Here is a 16734-nt window from a genome sequence, read left to right as displayed (position 1 = left end):
ACACAAAAATGGCAACTCGGGAACAAATCAGAAAGCTCCTATGACACCACTCAATACAATGAAGAAGGAACCCATATATAATATAATAACCTGGAATGTGAAGGGTATGGCCGGAATAAATAAACGCAATAGGATACATGCATACCTAAAACGCCACCACATCCATATAGCAATACTCCAGGAAACACACATCACCCCGGTAGACATTGCACGGCTAGAAAAGTGCAGGGCGGGATCAATACATAGCGCTGGTGACTCGTCCTTCGCTAGAGGCATGCTGATTTGGATAGCCCCGGGGGTCCCTTACACAGTGCAACACAGCATAAAAGATAAGGATGGCAGGTTCATACAACTGAAGGGACTGTTAGATGGGGAAGAGCTTATGATTAATGGGTTATATGTCCCGAACATTAGACAAGGCGAATTTCTACAAAAAACGATATCGCAATTAACAAATGACTTAACTACACCCGGCATATGGGGCGGGGACATGAATTGTGTCCCGCAAATAGATATGGATAGATCACACCCCCCACTGGTGGCCGCCGCAATAGCGAAAAACTCCCAGACATTATGTTTATGGATAAAGGAGCGTCACCTGATTGATATATGGAGGCATTTACACCCACATGACAGAGAATACTCCTACTACTCACCAGTACACCTTCTACACACCCGAATTGACCTCATCCTTACATCACAGGACCTATCACATAAAATAATGAGCGCAGACTACACTGCCAGAGTAATCTCAGATCACTGCCCACTTATAGCTCAAATCAGATGGGGTAGGCACCGCTCCTGTATCCCAACCTGGTGACTGCAAACTCAACTACTACATGACCCCCCTTTCAGAAAAGAGATAGCCACGCACATCTCATCATATTTCACCCTAAACGATGGGACAACAAGCTCCAGAGCTATCGAGTGGGATGCACACAAGACAGTCATAAGGGGGATCTGTATATCAACGACAGTAGGTGTACGACAAACACTCATGCGCGAGCTCCGTAAGTTAGAACAAGAGATTCACTCTTCGGAGCGGGAATTCGCAAAAGGCACGATAACACAAGCGAAACTCTCTAGTATACGCTCTAAATGGACCGAGACAGACAACCGACTTAGACATTTTGACTACCGACATTACATGGCCTGTACACATGCAGAAGGGGACAGATCCGGTAAATTATTAGCATGGCTCAGAAACAATGAACGTCGGAACTCCCCTATAGGTGCCATTCGCCTAGATACAGGATTGATAGTTAATACACAGGCAGAGATAAACAGTGCCTTTAGAGAGTACTACAGCTTACTATACAAGGCGTGATTCCCACCTACTGATATACAACTAAGCGACTTCTTCAATGGCATCACTGAATCGCCTAACGGCCACACAGGTGACAGACCTAGACAGGCCGATACATATCACTGAAATCCAACAAGCACTGCAACAATTAACACACGGCAAGGCACCCGGCAGTGATGGTATACCAATTGAATACTATAGCACGTTCCCATCCCAAACCTTAGCCCCATACCTAGCAATGCTAATGGAAGCTCTAAAACGGGGCCAGCTCCCTGACACGTGCCGCAAGGCACTGATAGCGGTACTACCTAAAGCAGGCCGCGACCCATTAGTTGTTCACTCATACAGGCCTTTATCGTTGCTAAACACAGACTGCAAACTACTTTGCAAAATACTAGCTAACCGCCTGCTCCCATACATATCAGAGTTCGTCCATCAAGACCAATTGGGCTTCATCCCTGGTCGCAATACTTTCAGTAATATTAGGAATTTACTGCGCCTGATTGAAAACTCTCCTGAAGGCGAGTGGAACCGAGTAGCAGTATCACTAGATATAGAAAAAGTGTTTGACACACTAGGGTGGCCTTTCCTGACAGAAACACTTTGTCGCATGGGCTTTGGGCAGACTTATATTGGCTGGGTGAAAGTATTATACTCTAATCCAACGGCTAGGGTCAGGACAGGGGACACGATCTCCGAGCCACTTAACATAGAAAGAGGTACCAGGCAGGGATGCCCATTATCCCCGCTCCTGTTCGCACTAGCCATTGAACCACTGGCCACCCATCTCCGCACAATGGCCCCTGCCTGGGGCGTCCTTGACGGCCGAACACATCGGATAGTATCTTTATATGCATATGATGTGTTGATTTTCCTCCGAGATCATACGGAGTCCCTGCCTGGCCTATTTAGCCTACTACAACAATTTGGCTTGGAGACCGGGTTGATGGTGAACTGGGCAAAATCATGCATATTCCCTATGCGCCCGGTCCCCGAGGCACTCAGAACGCTATCAAGTCCGGGTGACCTGAAGTGGTGCCACAACACATTTAAGTACCTAGGTATAAACATATATCACGATAGTCGTGATCTAAGAGATGGCAACCTTGGCCAAGTGATTAGATCCATAAGGGGCTCCCTGCCCTTCTGGTGTTCACTCCCACTGTCGCCAATGGGCAGAGTGGCCATAGCAAAGATGATATTACCACGCCTTCTTTATTTCTTCATGGCACTGCCGTTGGTACTGCCTGGTTCCTTCTTTGAACCCTTGAACAGTTTACTAACGGATCTAATATGGGGAAATGGCCGAAGATGCGTTGCGCTAACCAAAATTTACCAACCGCTCAAACTGGGGGGACTGGGGGCCCCCAGATTTGAATTATACTACGCAGCCGCCCAGTTGCAATGGATATCTACTTGGATCGGGAATCCCACCAGTGCAGAAGCACAGAGGTTGTCATTGGATCATTACATTATCTCATGAATCGCGACGGTCCTAAACATGCACGCAACATCTTATTGACTACTGCGCACTGGGCCTGGGGCTGATTTGCACTACTAGGTGATAAAAACCCTCAGTACTCCCCTAGGATTCCACTGTTGGCTCATCCGACACTGGCGAAAATAGCGACTAAGGTGGGTCTGAGTGCATGGGGAACCAGAGGCATACACACAATTGGTGACATATATAATGACGGGCAACTCCAAACATATGAGGCACTGGCTGACAAATATACGCTGGGTCAAGGTGGCTTCATAGCTTACAGAGCAGTGCGTCAGGCGACACGAGCATGGTGGAAAAGCGGCAACACGGAACCTGATATTTCCCCCATGCTTCATGAACTGCTAGGGAGCATAACCGTACCAACAAGCATATTGAATATATACAAAACCCTCACTACTCAGACCGAACACAAACAGGAACAAGCAAAAAATAGATGGGACTGTGTACTATCTGAACCCCTAACACTACACTCATGGGAACAAGCTATGAAAATGATCTACGACGTATCCCGCAACCCTCGCTTCCAGTACACGCAGTTTAACTACGTGCATCAAACATACTTATCGCAGCCCTGCATAACGCGCATGTTCCCCCGGTCGCCACAGGCATGCCCCAGATGCAGAACAGAAGAGGCCACTTTCTTTCAAATGACATGGGACTGTCCCCCAATCCGAAACACGTGGACTGACATAATAACTTTACTAGCCGACTGGACAGACACCACACTAACCCCCAACCCTGAATTATGCTTATTGGGCATAGGACCCTGTCCCAAAAAACACAAACACTTCGATGTATCACCCTAGCATTAGTGCTTTACAGGCGCCTCATAGCCTTGCAGTGGAAAGCGACGGGTGCCCCCAGTGTTGCCGAATGGCGGGCGGAGCTGATAATGTGGGCTAAAGCGGAAGCGCAGGCACTGCAGACCTTACTGGACAAAGGTATCCTGGTCAAAGGCCTAGACACTTGGAACTCGTTTGTGATTGCTGTAGAAAACGAGGACGATGAGCTCCCTCCCTAAAAACAGTAAGAAACAGATAATACCCGATATTCAAGTAGGTACTCTAATACATTAACACAGGTGCTCACTGACACATACATAACAGGTTGTAAACCAACATATGCATTGAAATAAGGCCTATGGGAATAGCCCGGGTACACCACTGGGGAGCCGGAATGCGCAACCACGTGGTGGATTCTGGGGTGTCTGGAAGCCGTTGGTCTCCCCATCTCGGTCCGGAACTTCTGCACCGCCGCCGTCTCCTCGAATGGGGGTTGGGCCTCTGCCCTCTCCTCGAAATCCCGTTGGGCCGCGGGGGTGGCGGTGCTGCCCTGATTGGGATGCGGGCTTGCTTTGGCGCTGGAAAGGGAGGCGGCACTCCTCCCTGCGCCTGGCTCTCCCCGTCTGCTCTTTCTGCCTTCCCCCCTTCCCTGGCTGCGCTCGCTTGACCCGCACCGGCTCTTTTCTTTAGGTCTTTCCTCTACACCTTTAAGTTTCTCTACTATCTTTGTACATGGTGAACCAATTATTCATCTCAAATGTACATTTTCTCATGCCCCCTTTTGGGAGATGGGGCGCCCACACAGGACTTGAAGATGTGGCAAACAAGACAATTACACTGCAGATGTACACTGGAACAAAATGTAATCACCTGTATTTTTCTCGAATGTTGCCAGTTGGCTGATTAAACAATAAAAACATATTTAAAAAAAAAAAAAAACTGAAATGAAGGACTATTCAGTGTTTGAAAGTGATGATGTAAATAGACATACAATGAATTATGGGGAAATATTCTGCTACAATAACTGGGGACATTACTACCTGCACACAGGCCAGTACTTAACTACACACAGTGGGAACACTGTTCAACATCACCTGTGGGGAGCCCAAAACGTTATTTAGATAAAATTGACTTATTTTTCTGGGCATGACACAAAACATCTAGAGTTATACTATTTCAAATTGCCTCCTTCAAAAATTAGGAAAATTTTGCTAACTGATACAAAGCTGATTAATTCATATTCCTATGTTTCCCGTCTTGCAGTTGAAGGTTACGTATAATGGAGGAACACTGTTTATTTAAAGATGTATGGGGAAAACAAGATTGGCAAATACAGGGTAGGGAAGCTTTATTTAGAGCATGGGAAAGAGCTTTAGGTGATCGAGCCATCCAGAAAGCTGACTGATGTGTCTATAACAGGTGATCGAGTAATAAACGACTACTGTGTATGGTGAAGACCCAAGAGGAAAGGAGGACATGCAAGACCCGTATTCAGTGTAGCAAAAGTATTTTAAGTGAATATATTGAAACCTGTGTTTGGTATTGTAGTACCAGGATCTTAATAGTGAAACCAAGTAGTGAAATCACTATGAGGGATGATGAACATACCCACAATTTAAGATAGATGATGGTATCCAGTGTTCATGGGCGATGTACGTGAACAACAGTTATGATGTAGACAAGTGTCTGACCAGTCTTGAAAGTTTCATGTTCAAAAAGTCAGAACTGTTCCTCAGTGACCTTTCAAATAATGTCTCTGGATGAAGAGGCCATGGTAAGCCAAAAGGGATAAGTTATATTAGGGAAGAGTAAATCACAGGATCCAAGCGTTAATGCTTGGATCCTGATGTGACGAAACACGGGTCGGCTGTATATAGGATTCATCATTTCTCGACAAGAATAAACCTCCATCAACTTCAATATCGTGTCTTTGGACTTTGATTTTACTTTTCCACTTGGATGAACATTTTATGAACAATATTGGTGTGCCCTGGTCAGGGGTGTGGAATTTATTAAAATATCTACTTGTCCACAGGACAGGTTGCTTCTCAAATCTACTTGTCCTGTAAAAAGATCTACTTGTCCCTTTGGTGCCATGTAGTGTGGCGCCAAATTATGGCAGCAATCTCATTATGTAAGAGCTCTGATAAAAGCCTCTCTGATTATGCCAGGGCTACTACCATAGTAGGGCTTGAATACTTGCAGTTTCAATCCCTACTGTAGCAATTTCCTTATTTTTCCACCTTTCTGCAGATCTGCATACTGGGGCTGGAGGAAGCAGTAAGCAATAGTTCCAGGGCTGGAATGCCTTTGAGTCTGCAACCCTACTAACCTGCATGTTTTAAAGATTTTCACCAGCTTCTCTCTAATATTTTCCCATAATAAGAAAGGTTGGACATTTACTCCTGACAATGGCAGAATTAGAACTTCTTCCAGGGCTGGGAAGAAAGTGGCTGGAGGGAAAATGAACTTGCAAATGCTCAATAGATTTTCACATGAGCAAATCTACACATGCGTATTTACCCATGCTAAAATACAGTTCACAAATATTTTATAGGGGTACGACATATACCATGGGTGCACTTTTGTGACTTTCTTTAAGAATTTGGGGCCACGTGTAGGTAGGTTCAGATTTGCGACCCGCAAATTGCGAGTCGCAAATCCGAATGTAGGATGGTGTCCCCTGACACCATCTGTGATTCGCAAGGGCTTCGCAAATGCACACCTCATGAATAATCATGAGGTGGGTCGCAATTTGCGACCCCCTTGCGAATGGCGGCCTCACAGGATGGTGGCCTGCTGGAGACAGCAGACCACCATGTCTGTGACTGCTTTTTAATAAAGCAGTTTTTTTTTTTTTTTGTAATGCAGCCCGTTTTGCTTAAAGGAAAACGAGATGCATTACAAAAATGAAAAATGAAACGTTTTTGTTTCATTTTTTCAGAGCAGGCAGTAGTCCGCAGGACCACTGCCTGCTCTGACAAAATGTTTACAGTGACATTCACAATGGGGAAGGGGTCCCAGGGGGACCCCTTCCCTTTTGTGAAAGTGTTAGCACCCATTTGAAATGGGTGCAAACTGCGATTGGTTTTCGCCCGCATTCGCAAAACAATCCTACATTGCACTGCGAGTCGCAATTAGGAAGGGAACACCCCTTCCTAATTGCGAGTCGCAAACCCGTTTTGCGATTCGGTAACCAGGTTACCAAATCGCAAAACTGGGTGTGTGCATCGCAATGTGCTTTTTGCACGTCGCAAACAGCGAAAGTCGCTGTTTGCGACATGCAAAAAGCTACCTACATGTGGGTCTTGGTCCCTAAATAGGTCTGGTGTTAACAAAGACATTTTGTTTTTATTAAACTTCTATTTCTCTCTCTTTCGGCTGGCTTTACTGTGAGTGATCGCATTCTTCTCTTCCACAAGGAGCATATTGGCACACAAAGTAGTTTTGTTCAGTGTCAGGAACTACAGTGGCAATCAGTGACGTAACGAAACTGGAGGGTGCCCCTTTGCAAAGAACATGGAGGAGCCCCCTCTCCAGACTCACTCAGGGCAGGTGCTGTGCTGAAGGGGCCCCCTGGAGGGCGGCTGCGGGCCTTTGTTATGCCACTGGTGGCAACGTGTGCTTTTAGAGTTCAAAAACGTTTTGGGGGGTTTTTGCCAGTGTTTGTTACAATGTTGAGGGCCTGGTAGCTCCCACAACAATAAAGTGTTACAAAAGCCATGTCAAAACAAGACACGCATTGATGAAACTAAAAGACTTATAAAAATATGTCAGATCAGTTGGCTTTGTCAGTGTTTGTTTATTTTCATGCTTCCCATAATCGTGTTGAAAATGGTTTCACTGATTTTCCATTAGAAATATTTTTGGGAAATACTAGCATGCTTCAAAACATTTTACTAAATGACACTTCATTTGCATCTAATCAGAGAGCATTCTGGGAGCATTATACTTAGCCTCATAGCTTAAACTTTTCAAACATGTGTATACACATTTTTTTTTTTTGTACTGGAACCATCGTCAGTAGTGAAGTGTGACCTTAAAACATTTATTTACAGCACTCACCCCAATAATGAAGGTTTTCATATAATGAACCATAAATACAAGTTCGAACAGCATTATGTTTTGGAAACACATTACCTCAGCTGCAGAGAGTTCCACTCTCTGTAAACAGGCAGCCAAAGGGTTTGTTCTGCAGAGGGTTGGGCCTACTTGTCCCAAGGACAAAGTAAACATAAAAACTTGTTGCCCTTGACCCCAAACAAGATGTCCCGGGCGTCGGGCGATAGGAATTCCACATCCCTGCCTGGTACATAATGTTCAGATTTATTTCCGATTGTCAGTAATTTCGACATCCATGGTGCTTGGATGTCACACCAGGTTGGCACCCACCTTGCACCGTCTCCACAAGGACTTACAATCTTTCCTATAACTATATATACACATTGGATTGGATGTGCGAACTTCTTTGGCATTAACCACCATATCTGTTGTTTTGTACTTTATTTAGAGCATGCCTGATTCCTGTGCAAATGATCCTTTTAAATGACACATCCTGTCTGGGGTTAGCAAAAATTAAAAATGAACAAGCCCAGTATCCCCACACCGGCAAAGTTTAATGAATGGCAATTCTTCCGGAATGTCACTGAGGAAGAGCTAGATGCAAAGGTTCAGGCTGGTACCTATAACTCTTCACCTTCCAGTCCCGGCAGGTGGTTGATTTGGCCAATAGACAAAAATGGATGTCAGGCACGTCTTGTGAATTCCTCAGTGGGTTTAAAGATTAGCCGGCCAGACCCTCACTTTGTCTCGGGTCAACACACGGGTATAGTTACAACATACAGTGTGGGAAGACTGTGCCAACAATGGGTACAGACTAACCCGTTAGCTGCGGTTTAAGAGCATTGTAACACTCTTTCTGAGGATATAGACTTGCAGGACTTTTTACTAGGACCTAGAAAGCCAGGCTCCAAAAGATCCATTTATGCTATGTATAATGAGATCTGGAAGCTTTCTCAGATAGAAGCTGCTGCACGTTTAAGGCAGATAGACAAGGAAAACTTAGAAAAGGCTTTAGCTGTTGTCGATAACGACACGAACACTCTGTCCAACAGGATCTATTCCCTAACAAACAGTGTCATCTGCGATTTATATAATTCAGACAGACATGTCCCTTTTTTATATCATAGACAAAGTCAGCTGCCTTCCACCGTGCAGTTAGGTTGGACGTTACAGACTTTGAAAAATAACTGAATTCCATGGAAGTACATTAACAGTAGTGAATTGTTCACTGCTTTTAATTTATCCAGGGAACAACAGACAATGGCTAAAAGGGAAGCGAGTTTCAACATGCTTCACATAGACAAGTTAGAAAAGTTGCAGAAAGTCCTTCAACATTATGGCTACTACATGGCATCATTAATCTGCCCATTTCCACTTTTCGGTTTTCGAAATGCCTGAAACATCTTGCTGTGGGCAGGTACGAGTGACTAGGCAATAGCTATATTAAAGAAGAGTGGGAGTTGCCCTTTGAATACAAATGTCTGAACGGCTAAACAGAGGTCGTTGACATCGGAAGCGAATGCAAGACTACTGTTAGTTATTCAATGATCTGCAAGCAGGTGTCCCTTCACGGCCTTTGCAATGCTGGGGTAGCGAACTTGGCCTGTTTTCTAAAGGGTACTTCCGTCCCTTTGATTCGACCAGATTTCATGTACTTTCAAATGGAAGTGATGTGGTGCTGAGGGACCAAAGCTGTTGCGGTATGCGACCAGAAATTGCTTACGCGATTTCAGTCTCTAAGGTCGTTACGTGTTGTGGACAAGTATTATCCCCCTCCCCCACACTGAAGATAAAAAGTATCAGAAATGTGGCCTCACATTGATAATGTTATTGCAAATTATTACAAGCTGAGCAGACTAAGGGCACTACTGTTCCAAAGACAAGTCGCGTTGACATCAGCTAGGGAAACGTATGCTCTCCAGATTGCGAGATCATCAGCCGAGATACAATCCCTATACCAACTTTCCCAAGCACTTTGGAGAACTGGTTTCCGAATTTTCAATGCCTTGAGCACTACTGGGATTGTCCACTTCTTTAAGGCTGTTGGGTCTGGATTTGTGTCCATCTTCCAGACTGTCTTCGGAGTCATTCCATCGGCCATCCATTCACTCTTTTCCAGTGTGTTTGGCGGATTTCCTATAATTTTGGCCATGGTTGGCGGAATACTGCTGCTCTTCTTTCTGATTCGCAGTGGTTGTGTCTTTCCAGCTACGCGAAGCAATGGAGCCACTGCCACCAGCTCAACTGTGCCGTGAACACATGGTTCAGGTCTTTAATGCTTCATTGCTGAAGGAATTGGAGCATGATTGGTCATTGTCATTCCGACCACTCCTTGAGGGCGTGCAACCAGTCTTTCGCTGCGTATGGTGCCTCTTTGAACACTTGCCTACAGTGTGTCCTGCTGTTACGCCAGTGCCTCCTGTAGACCAAGCACTACTGAGGTCCCAGATGAGGGTTCATTCACGGTAGTGCCCCTTGAGACTAAGGCTGATTCGCGAGACCACTTATGAGCCACCCTTGAAGAACGATCTGGCTCTTTTTGGCGCTGTGGAGACTGCCACTCCTGCAGGTAGATCTGCACAAGAGACTACTACGCACTACTGCTCCATGGATCCGTCTGCCTAGCCTGTGATCGATCTAACATCCGACGATGTGGCCTCTTTCCTGAGGTCCTTTCCTTTCGATGTCTTCGAAGATGCTCTTCAAGATCTTGACTATTGTTAGAAAATCTGATGATTGGCTTATTATACTAAATTCAGAGTTTACATTTATTGCCTTTACTTTGGCCTGCTGTGCTTGTCATGATCGACATTATAGCTCTGTGTATGTTTTTTAGCTACTGATTTTTAACACGTTTTTAAATGTGATTTTTTTAATCTAGTTTTTATGCTTTTAGCTTTTAATCCAGAGCATTTTTAGCATTTGGATTCATTCACCTTCTGTGGCGTCAAGTTATGGTGTCACACTTGTGACAGCAATGGGGAGGGTGTAGTGAATCCTAGTTTGTTTTAATGAGATGCAGGAGTTCACTTAGCCTTTGGCTTGCAGACTCGTGCCCCTGTCGCCTAGTGACTTTTACCCTACTTAGCTTGCTCTGTGTTTTAGCGCATTTATTTAATTAAATCTTTTAAGATGGCTGCCTTGTTTTTAGTTAGGCCCATGTTTTAGTTTTGCGTTATCTGTGCCACCGCGCTAAGGCGTCAACATCAAGCAACAAAGGTAAACAAACTGTAGGTGTTCACATTAGGTACTTTTCCCTCTTCATGCTTTCAAAGGAATTGTTTATATAAATGATTGTTCCCAAGCATGTCTTGTTATCTATTGTTTGAGAACAGACCTATGTCAAGGGTCCAAGCAGATGTGTATAAATACTCCTCAATTAAACAAATAGTCAGAGGGATTCCGACCAGATGCCATCGCTGCTGCATGATGACTGGACGCTGACCCAGTCTTCGTGTCCCTACGGAGTCTGAGCTAGAGACCTCATTCCAAAGTAACGAGGGTTGGGGGCTCTTCTCATGGACATGGCATTGGCAGATTAGGTATAACATACCTAGCTCTCTTTTAGGTTAGAGGTTAGGCTCATTATGCTAGGGTATTAGGACATATCTCATATTTTATGTAATTCCATGTTATTGCAAGATGGTGGGGTCTTTGTATTAATGACTTGTCTTTACCATTCTGTTTCTTGCAATGTTCATTTTCCTAATCATTGCAGCCCATGCAACTTATCACAGCTTGCAGTTTTGCTAAATAAAACCTATTGAAACTTTACTGCATTTTCTTCATTGCCTGCGTTTGATTGAGACATGGTGTTTATGTGAGAAAGGGGTAATCTCCGTTTAACCACGACCCTCCCTGAGATGTCACACTCTTGAGTCCATGTGTAAAGGCTGCCACAAATCACCTTTTACTGTTTGGGTTTTTGGTGAGGTGCTGCTTGTAAGCCGGGAGGGTTGGGACGACAGTTGCTACTTGTTGTAGGACTGGCATAGTTTCTGTTGCCGAAAAAAATATTACTTTTTCATGAAAATTCTAACCAAATCACAGTATGTTGTACATTCCATTTATAAATATTCAATAAGGGTTCTCAATACAACATTTTTCCACAGTACTATCGGCCCACACTGAACATACAGGTGAATTTGTGTGCTTAAAATGGTCAGTAGGGAACAGTATATACACCCAATAAAACATACATTTTCAATAAAAAGTCAGTTCACTATTAGCAAAAAATTCAGACAGATAAATGAAGTTAACTGATTGGTGTTAGAGAGGATAGTATGTCAACGTTTCGATCTCCACAGGTAAATCAGTCCTTGGTCCATTGGTGTGTGTGTGTTTATATTTGATGACAAATCGTTTTTCTATCCTCAAATAAACAATTTTGATTTGTTTGGAAATATTTAGACACATGAAAACTTAACTCATCCCAAGTGAAAAAGTGCAAAACTTGCTCCATTAAGGGAGTTCTTAAATTGGGCAGGACTGTTTAGCATGGTGTACCATGGGCTAATGCGATATAGGGTCCCGCCCCAAATCCCCCCACGTTCACCCCCCACACTCACCACCACCATTGAGAGAATACCCCTCATTCCAAGGCTTACCATGACCTCAGTGTTTGACATGGATAAATGGAAGTGCAGTTACTCCCTATCACAGAGTACCTGTTTGTTATTGACAAGTACAAGTACCCTCTAAAACAACCCACCCCTGCCCAAAAGCGCTGGTACTATAGTGGTCCAAAAAAAGAGGTGAACAAATCAGTTCCTTACAATTCCTGCCATTTAAAACACTGATTCTGGGGCAGCTAGATACAGTGGTGCGAGATGCTGCAACACCCAAGATAAACTTGCCTGAGTTCAGAAAATGAATGAGTAATAAAGAGGCCTTTATATTTTGTTTTATGGATTTTTGCAAGTTCGAATAGACAGGTCAAATATCCTTCAATATATGCTGACAAACTTGTGCTCACTTAATATGGTGACTGGTGTTTACTTTTCCTTTGCTGAATGGAAAGGGAGGAAATTTTGTGCTGTGGACCAAATATCAATTTTGCCGAAGTAGACAAAAGATGAAATGAAAGGCTGAGGGTGTCAACTGTTCTCTAACACACAACAAAATGTAATTACTTCTAAATTAACATTACAAATATATCAGCAGAAAGAAAAGTTTCAGAGGCACATTGTTTTATTTCCGATTCTAAAGTGTGATGGAAACAAAGATTTTTATAAGCTCAAAACAAGATTAAGACAATTTACTTCTATGATGCACAAATGATAAATATAAGCTGAAATCAAACTTCCACATGTGGTTCGTGCACTAAATAGGCTTGGCAGTAAAGCTGCATGGCTGATACTAATTTTCTGATCTTTTCCATATAGAATGTCAATGGAAAGCGTGCACTCTATAAAGGCAGCACCCCAGCACACCGCGCTGTAGTCATATATTTGGAGCAGTATGTGCCAAAATGCACAAAGGGCACACCCTTCTTTCCCATCACTATTCAGCTGAATGGCCGTGGCTCATTTGCTACGCTTTCTGTAACACTCGCGCTTTTCACAATCCCACTGATCTACACTGACGCAGCACCCCTACTCCGAGAACTGTTCCAGAGACACTGAGCCTGAGCGCATATCCAAGCTGGGCTTCTTGGAGTCCAATCTTTGATGGCCAGTTACATCGTAAAGCCCCCATGGAATATTGATGATACATTTTAAATGCAATCTAAGGTTCATAAGGATTATTGGCTGGTCCAGTGATATGTACTGTTGCACTGCATTTTATCACTGCTATGGTCTTTGTGTGACCGTGTTCCAGAGGGGTATTAGTAACTCCTATTCGCAGGAACTGATGAGTCTTCAATCCAATGTGAAACAATAACACACTGCGGATGAGAGACCAGTGATTGGGAGGTGCATTGTATAAAAATGTGTAACATACCTGAAAATTACTAGCGCATGTGGTGCTTTGCATAAAAAAATACAGATACGTAAAAATAAAAAGGTGATTCAGAAGGTGATGTTCTACTTAGAGCCAGTAGAGTAGTTTTATGGGGCTAGATTTTACCTGGCATCTCCCAACTTTCCAATAATCTGCAGTTTCTCAGATCCCAGACACCCCACGCCCCCTCCCCAATCTTTCACACAACACAACCAGCAACCCCTCTGCATGCCTATATCCCCCACTATCCTCAAAACCACTACTCCACTCCCCCAGCCCCAAAGAAAGCACTCTTCGGGCCATCTCATACCCAGGTCCCTCAGCTTCCTCCTCTGTACATTCCTTTGTGTCTATTCTATCACATCATATCTTAAATATGTATATACCAACTACCAGCTCTTGAGAAAAACAAACTATTTGTTCACCTGCCCTACCTCTGCTAACACACAGGCTGGGGTGTTGGCATAGTTTTAGCTGGGCAGTTATACAAATGGACTGAATGTTGGTAGGCACATTTTCCACAAAATACTCTCCTTATGAGAATGCAACCACAGGCTGTTCTTGAAAAGAAAACACTATGCCCCTGTTCAGAAAATATCCAATTTGCGCATGTTAAATGGCACTGTACTTTCTCAAGAAGTAACTAATAAGATAATAAGTATTTTTTTTTTTTTTTTTTTAAATAGCTGCATAGAAGATTATCTTGTTTATTGTAAGTTGCCAGAAAGAACTGACTAAAATCACTCTCAGCAAATGCTACCTGCTCGCAATGGCAACAAAGAGCCTTTCAGATCAACTGGACCAGAGATGGTCATGTGATTCACCTTAACCGTGAAACATGCTTGTTAGCTGCTTGTAGTTTTGGGGTCTCCTGGTGCTGTCAGCACAACTTGTTCTTCTGTCAGCGAAATCCAGAACTGAAGCTCGACCTGAATAAATGTTTATTACTGAAAAAGTGCAGTGTGTTTTTCACCATGGGCATATTGTACAGAAAAAGAATAACTGCTTTTGCACTTTGGTTTATAGCGCCTTGAGGCATATTTTGGAATACATATTTAAAAAATGAGAAAGTAAACATTTGTGCCGTTTTTAGGTAAAGTTTGACATCGTACCTGTCACCAAACAATTATGTCATCATCACAAGAGAGAGGCTTTGGCTCAGCTCAAACGTTGGGAACGAGGAATACATGTATTGATTGGGCAGAAGTTGTGTACATACACAAAAATAGTGCTTGACCTTCACCCAGAAGCGATCATTTTGTTTAATTATCCAGCTGCCTAAGATGAAACTTTCAGGGGCACACACATGACACTGGAATGCTAATGAGGTGTCTTAGACAAGGCCACAGATATTATGGGATTCCTCAGCTTTTTTCGCATAACTATAGATTTGCCAAATAATCCATCTCCTCCATAGTCTGCAGATTTTGACAAAAAATTGCTTTTAGCTCATACTGATTAAAAATGACTAACAATGTATTGATGTGGGTTGGTGTGCAGTGAAAGGACCTGTGCAAAGGTTAACTGGACACCTTTTGGATTTAGTTTTTAATCTGGTACTAATGAGGTGAAATATTTGCCAAGACAGTAGTACCATGAGTAAAAATCACAAAATATATAATAGCATGAAAAAATGTACCACACTATGCAACTTTTCTAGCAGCATTATTTAGTCAACCTGACACATAATTCCAGAGGTCCTGGTTTTACCTAACTAGATAATAATATATGCTGTTTTTCTGTTGCAGCAGAACAGATGACAGCAAAACAGTTTAAACCTACATGGATTTTTAGGTCTGGCTTGCCAGTACAAGTCTTCATGATCTTTTAACTTACATCAATATTAGCCTATAGTTCTTTGTAAACACACACATATATACCTACTCCCATGTCATTTACTTGTAATGCTTCACATTACCATACTGCAGTCCTTTAAAGCCAGAACTATTGGCATTGCCAATGCTTGTTCTTAAATGAAGGTACTGGAGTCCATGCAATACACGGGTTACTATTTCCCTAGTTGTCCTGTTCTTAAATATTTCACTACGATCTGGGACTTTAAATGAATTATCCTTGTAATGTCTGCAATTAGATGGACTTACTCTGTGGGAACTGCAGGGGGCATTTAAGGAAGTTTTACTGCTGTGTTTTGGTATTCGCAGACTTCTAATTTAGGAAGTGACTTTCATAGGATTACAAAACCTGCTACACGGAGATCTGTAGCTTCGAGCTGACTTACCACCCGCTTCCTTCCGCTGACATGCACGCGTGGCAGCTTTGTTTCTGAAAAATAATGTGTTTTAAAAAACTGAATGCAGTGAAAGTACTCTAAAATCCTAGACTGTACCTAGCAGGAGGAACGAGAAGACCCACTGGAAGACGGCGGCGGTCTGGAGCCTGCGGGACAGGGGAATGTTCAAGGGGGCGAACTCGATTTTCATGTTGCCAGGCTCCTGTGAAGGGAGACCTCCGTCCGGGGTGCAAAACTCGTGGCAGGGTGCTCCGGGACACTAGGTGCGCTTTCAATCCTCACTGCCCCTTCGAATGAGCACTTTTACGCAGGACAAGTAGGGAACAGAGTCACCTTCTAAGTTTGCTACAGTTCCCAGCTGCTGCCCGTCCCACCCGCGCGCGCACCCGACCATCACAAAGCACGCGCAGCGGGCTGGCGCAGCGACGCCCAAGGGTGTGTCTAAAAGCAAAACCGAGAGCACATGTGATCCCTGAGTAAGGGAGTCTACGGGTTACTGGATGTCTTGAGAGTATTGCTTTCCCTCACAAAATACGATTGAAACTGTAGACCTTCGGAAATCACTGGCTCATAGAACTTTCTCGCCATCCCCACCTGCAAATATTCATGTTTACGTACTTCGTTACAATGCCGTGGGTCATTGAGTGAACAAGGTGTCCGTGACCCTTAAGCCTGAGACTGCTTGTGGGCAGTAAAATTCAACATTGATCAGTGTACCCTAGGCCCCCATTCTCCGCCCCAAGTCATTGTGGACAGGTTTCTCCGTTTTTAGGTCTCAGCCAAACAGACCTCTTTCTAACATTTATAAAGTGAGGTTTGGAGCGGAACCTTTCTGCCATTGTTTTTTTCAACCAGTCTGTTGCTGCCATTGGCTTGAGACATTGTC

At 43.7% G+C, this 16734-nt stretch overlaps 1 protein-coding gene across 1 annotated transcript in view; it reads right to left on the bottom strand.

Annotated features, from left to right (window-relative positions):
- The window catches only part of LOC138265608 (2-acylglycerol O-acyltransferase 1-like), a 170268-nt gene extending 154012 nt beyond the window's left edge, over window positions 1-16256 (bottom strand). Inside the window, exon 1 of the mRNA XM_069213471.1 lies at window positions 15945-16256. Within this exon, the coding sequence (XP_069069572.1) occupies window positions 15945-16038 (94 nt within the window). The 5' untranslated portion in view covers window positions 16039-16256. The remainder of the gene's footprint in view (window positions 1-15944) is intronic.
- Window positions 16257-16734: the final 478 nt, after the last annotated feature.

The sequence above is a fragment of the Pleurodeles waltl genome, chromosome 11 (assembly GCF_031143425.1).
Source record: "Pleurodeles waltl isolate 20211129_DDA chromosome 11, aPleWal1.hap1.20221129, whole genome shotgun sequence".
In the NCBI taxonomy this organism is placed as follows: Eukaryota; Metazoa; Chordata; class Amphibia; order Caudata; family Salamandridae; genus Pleurodeles; species Pleurodeles waltl.
This window is presented reverse-complemented; position numbering and strand designations above follow the sequence as displayed.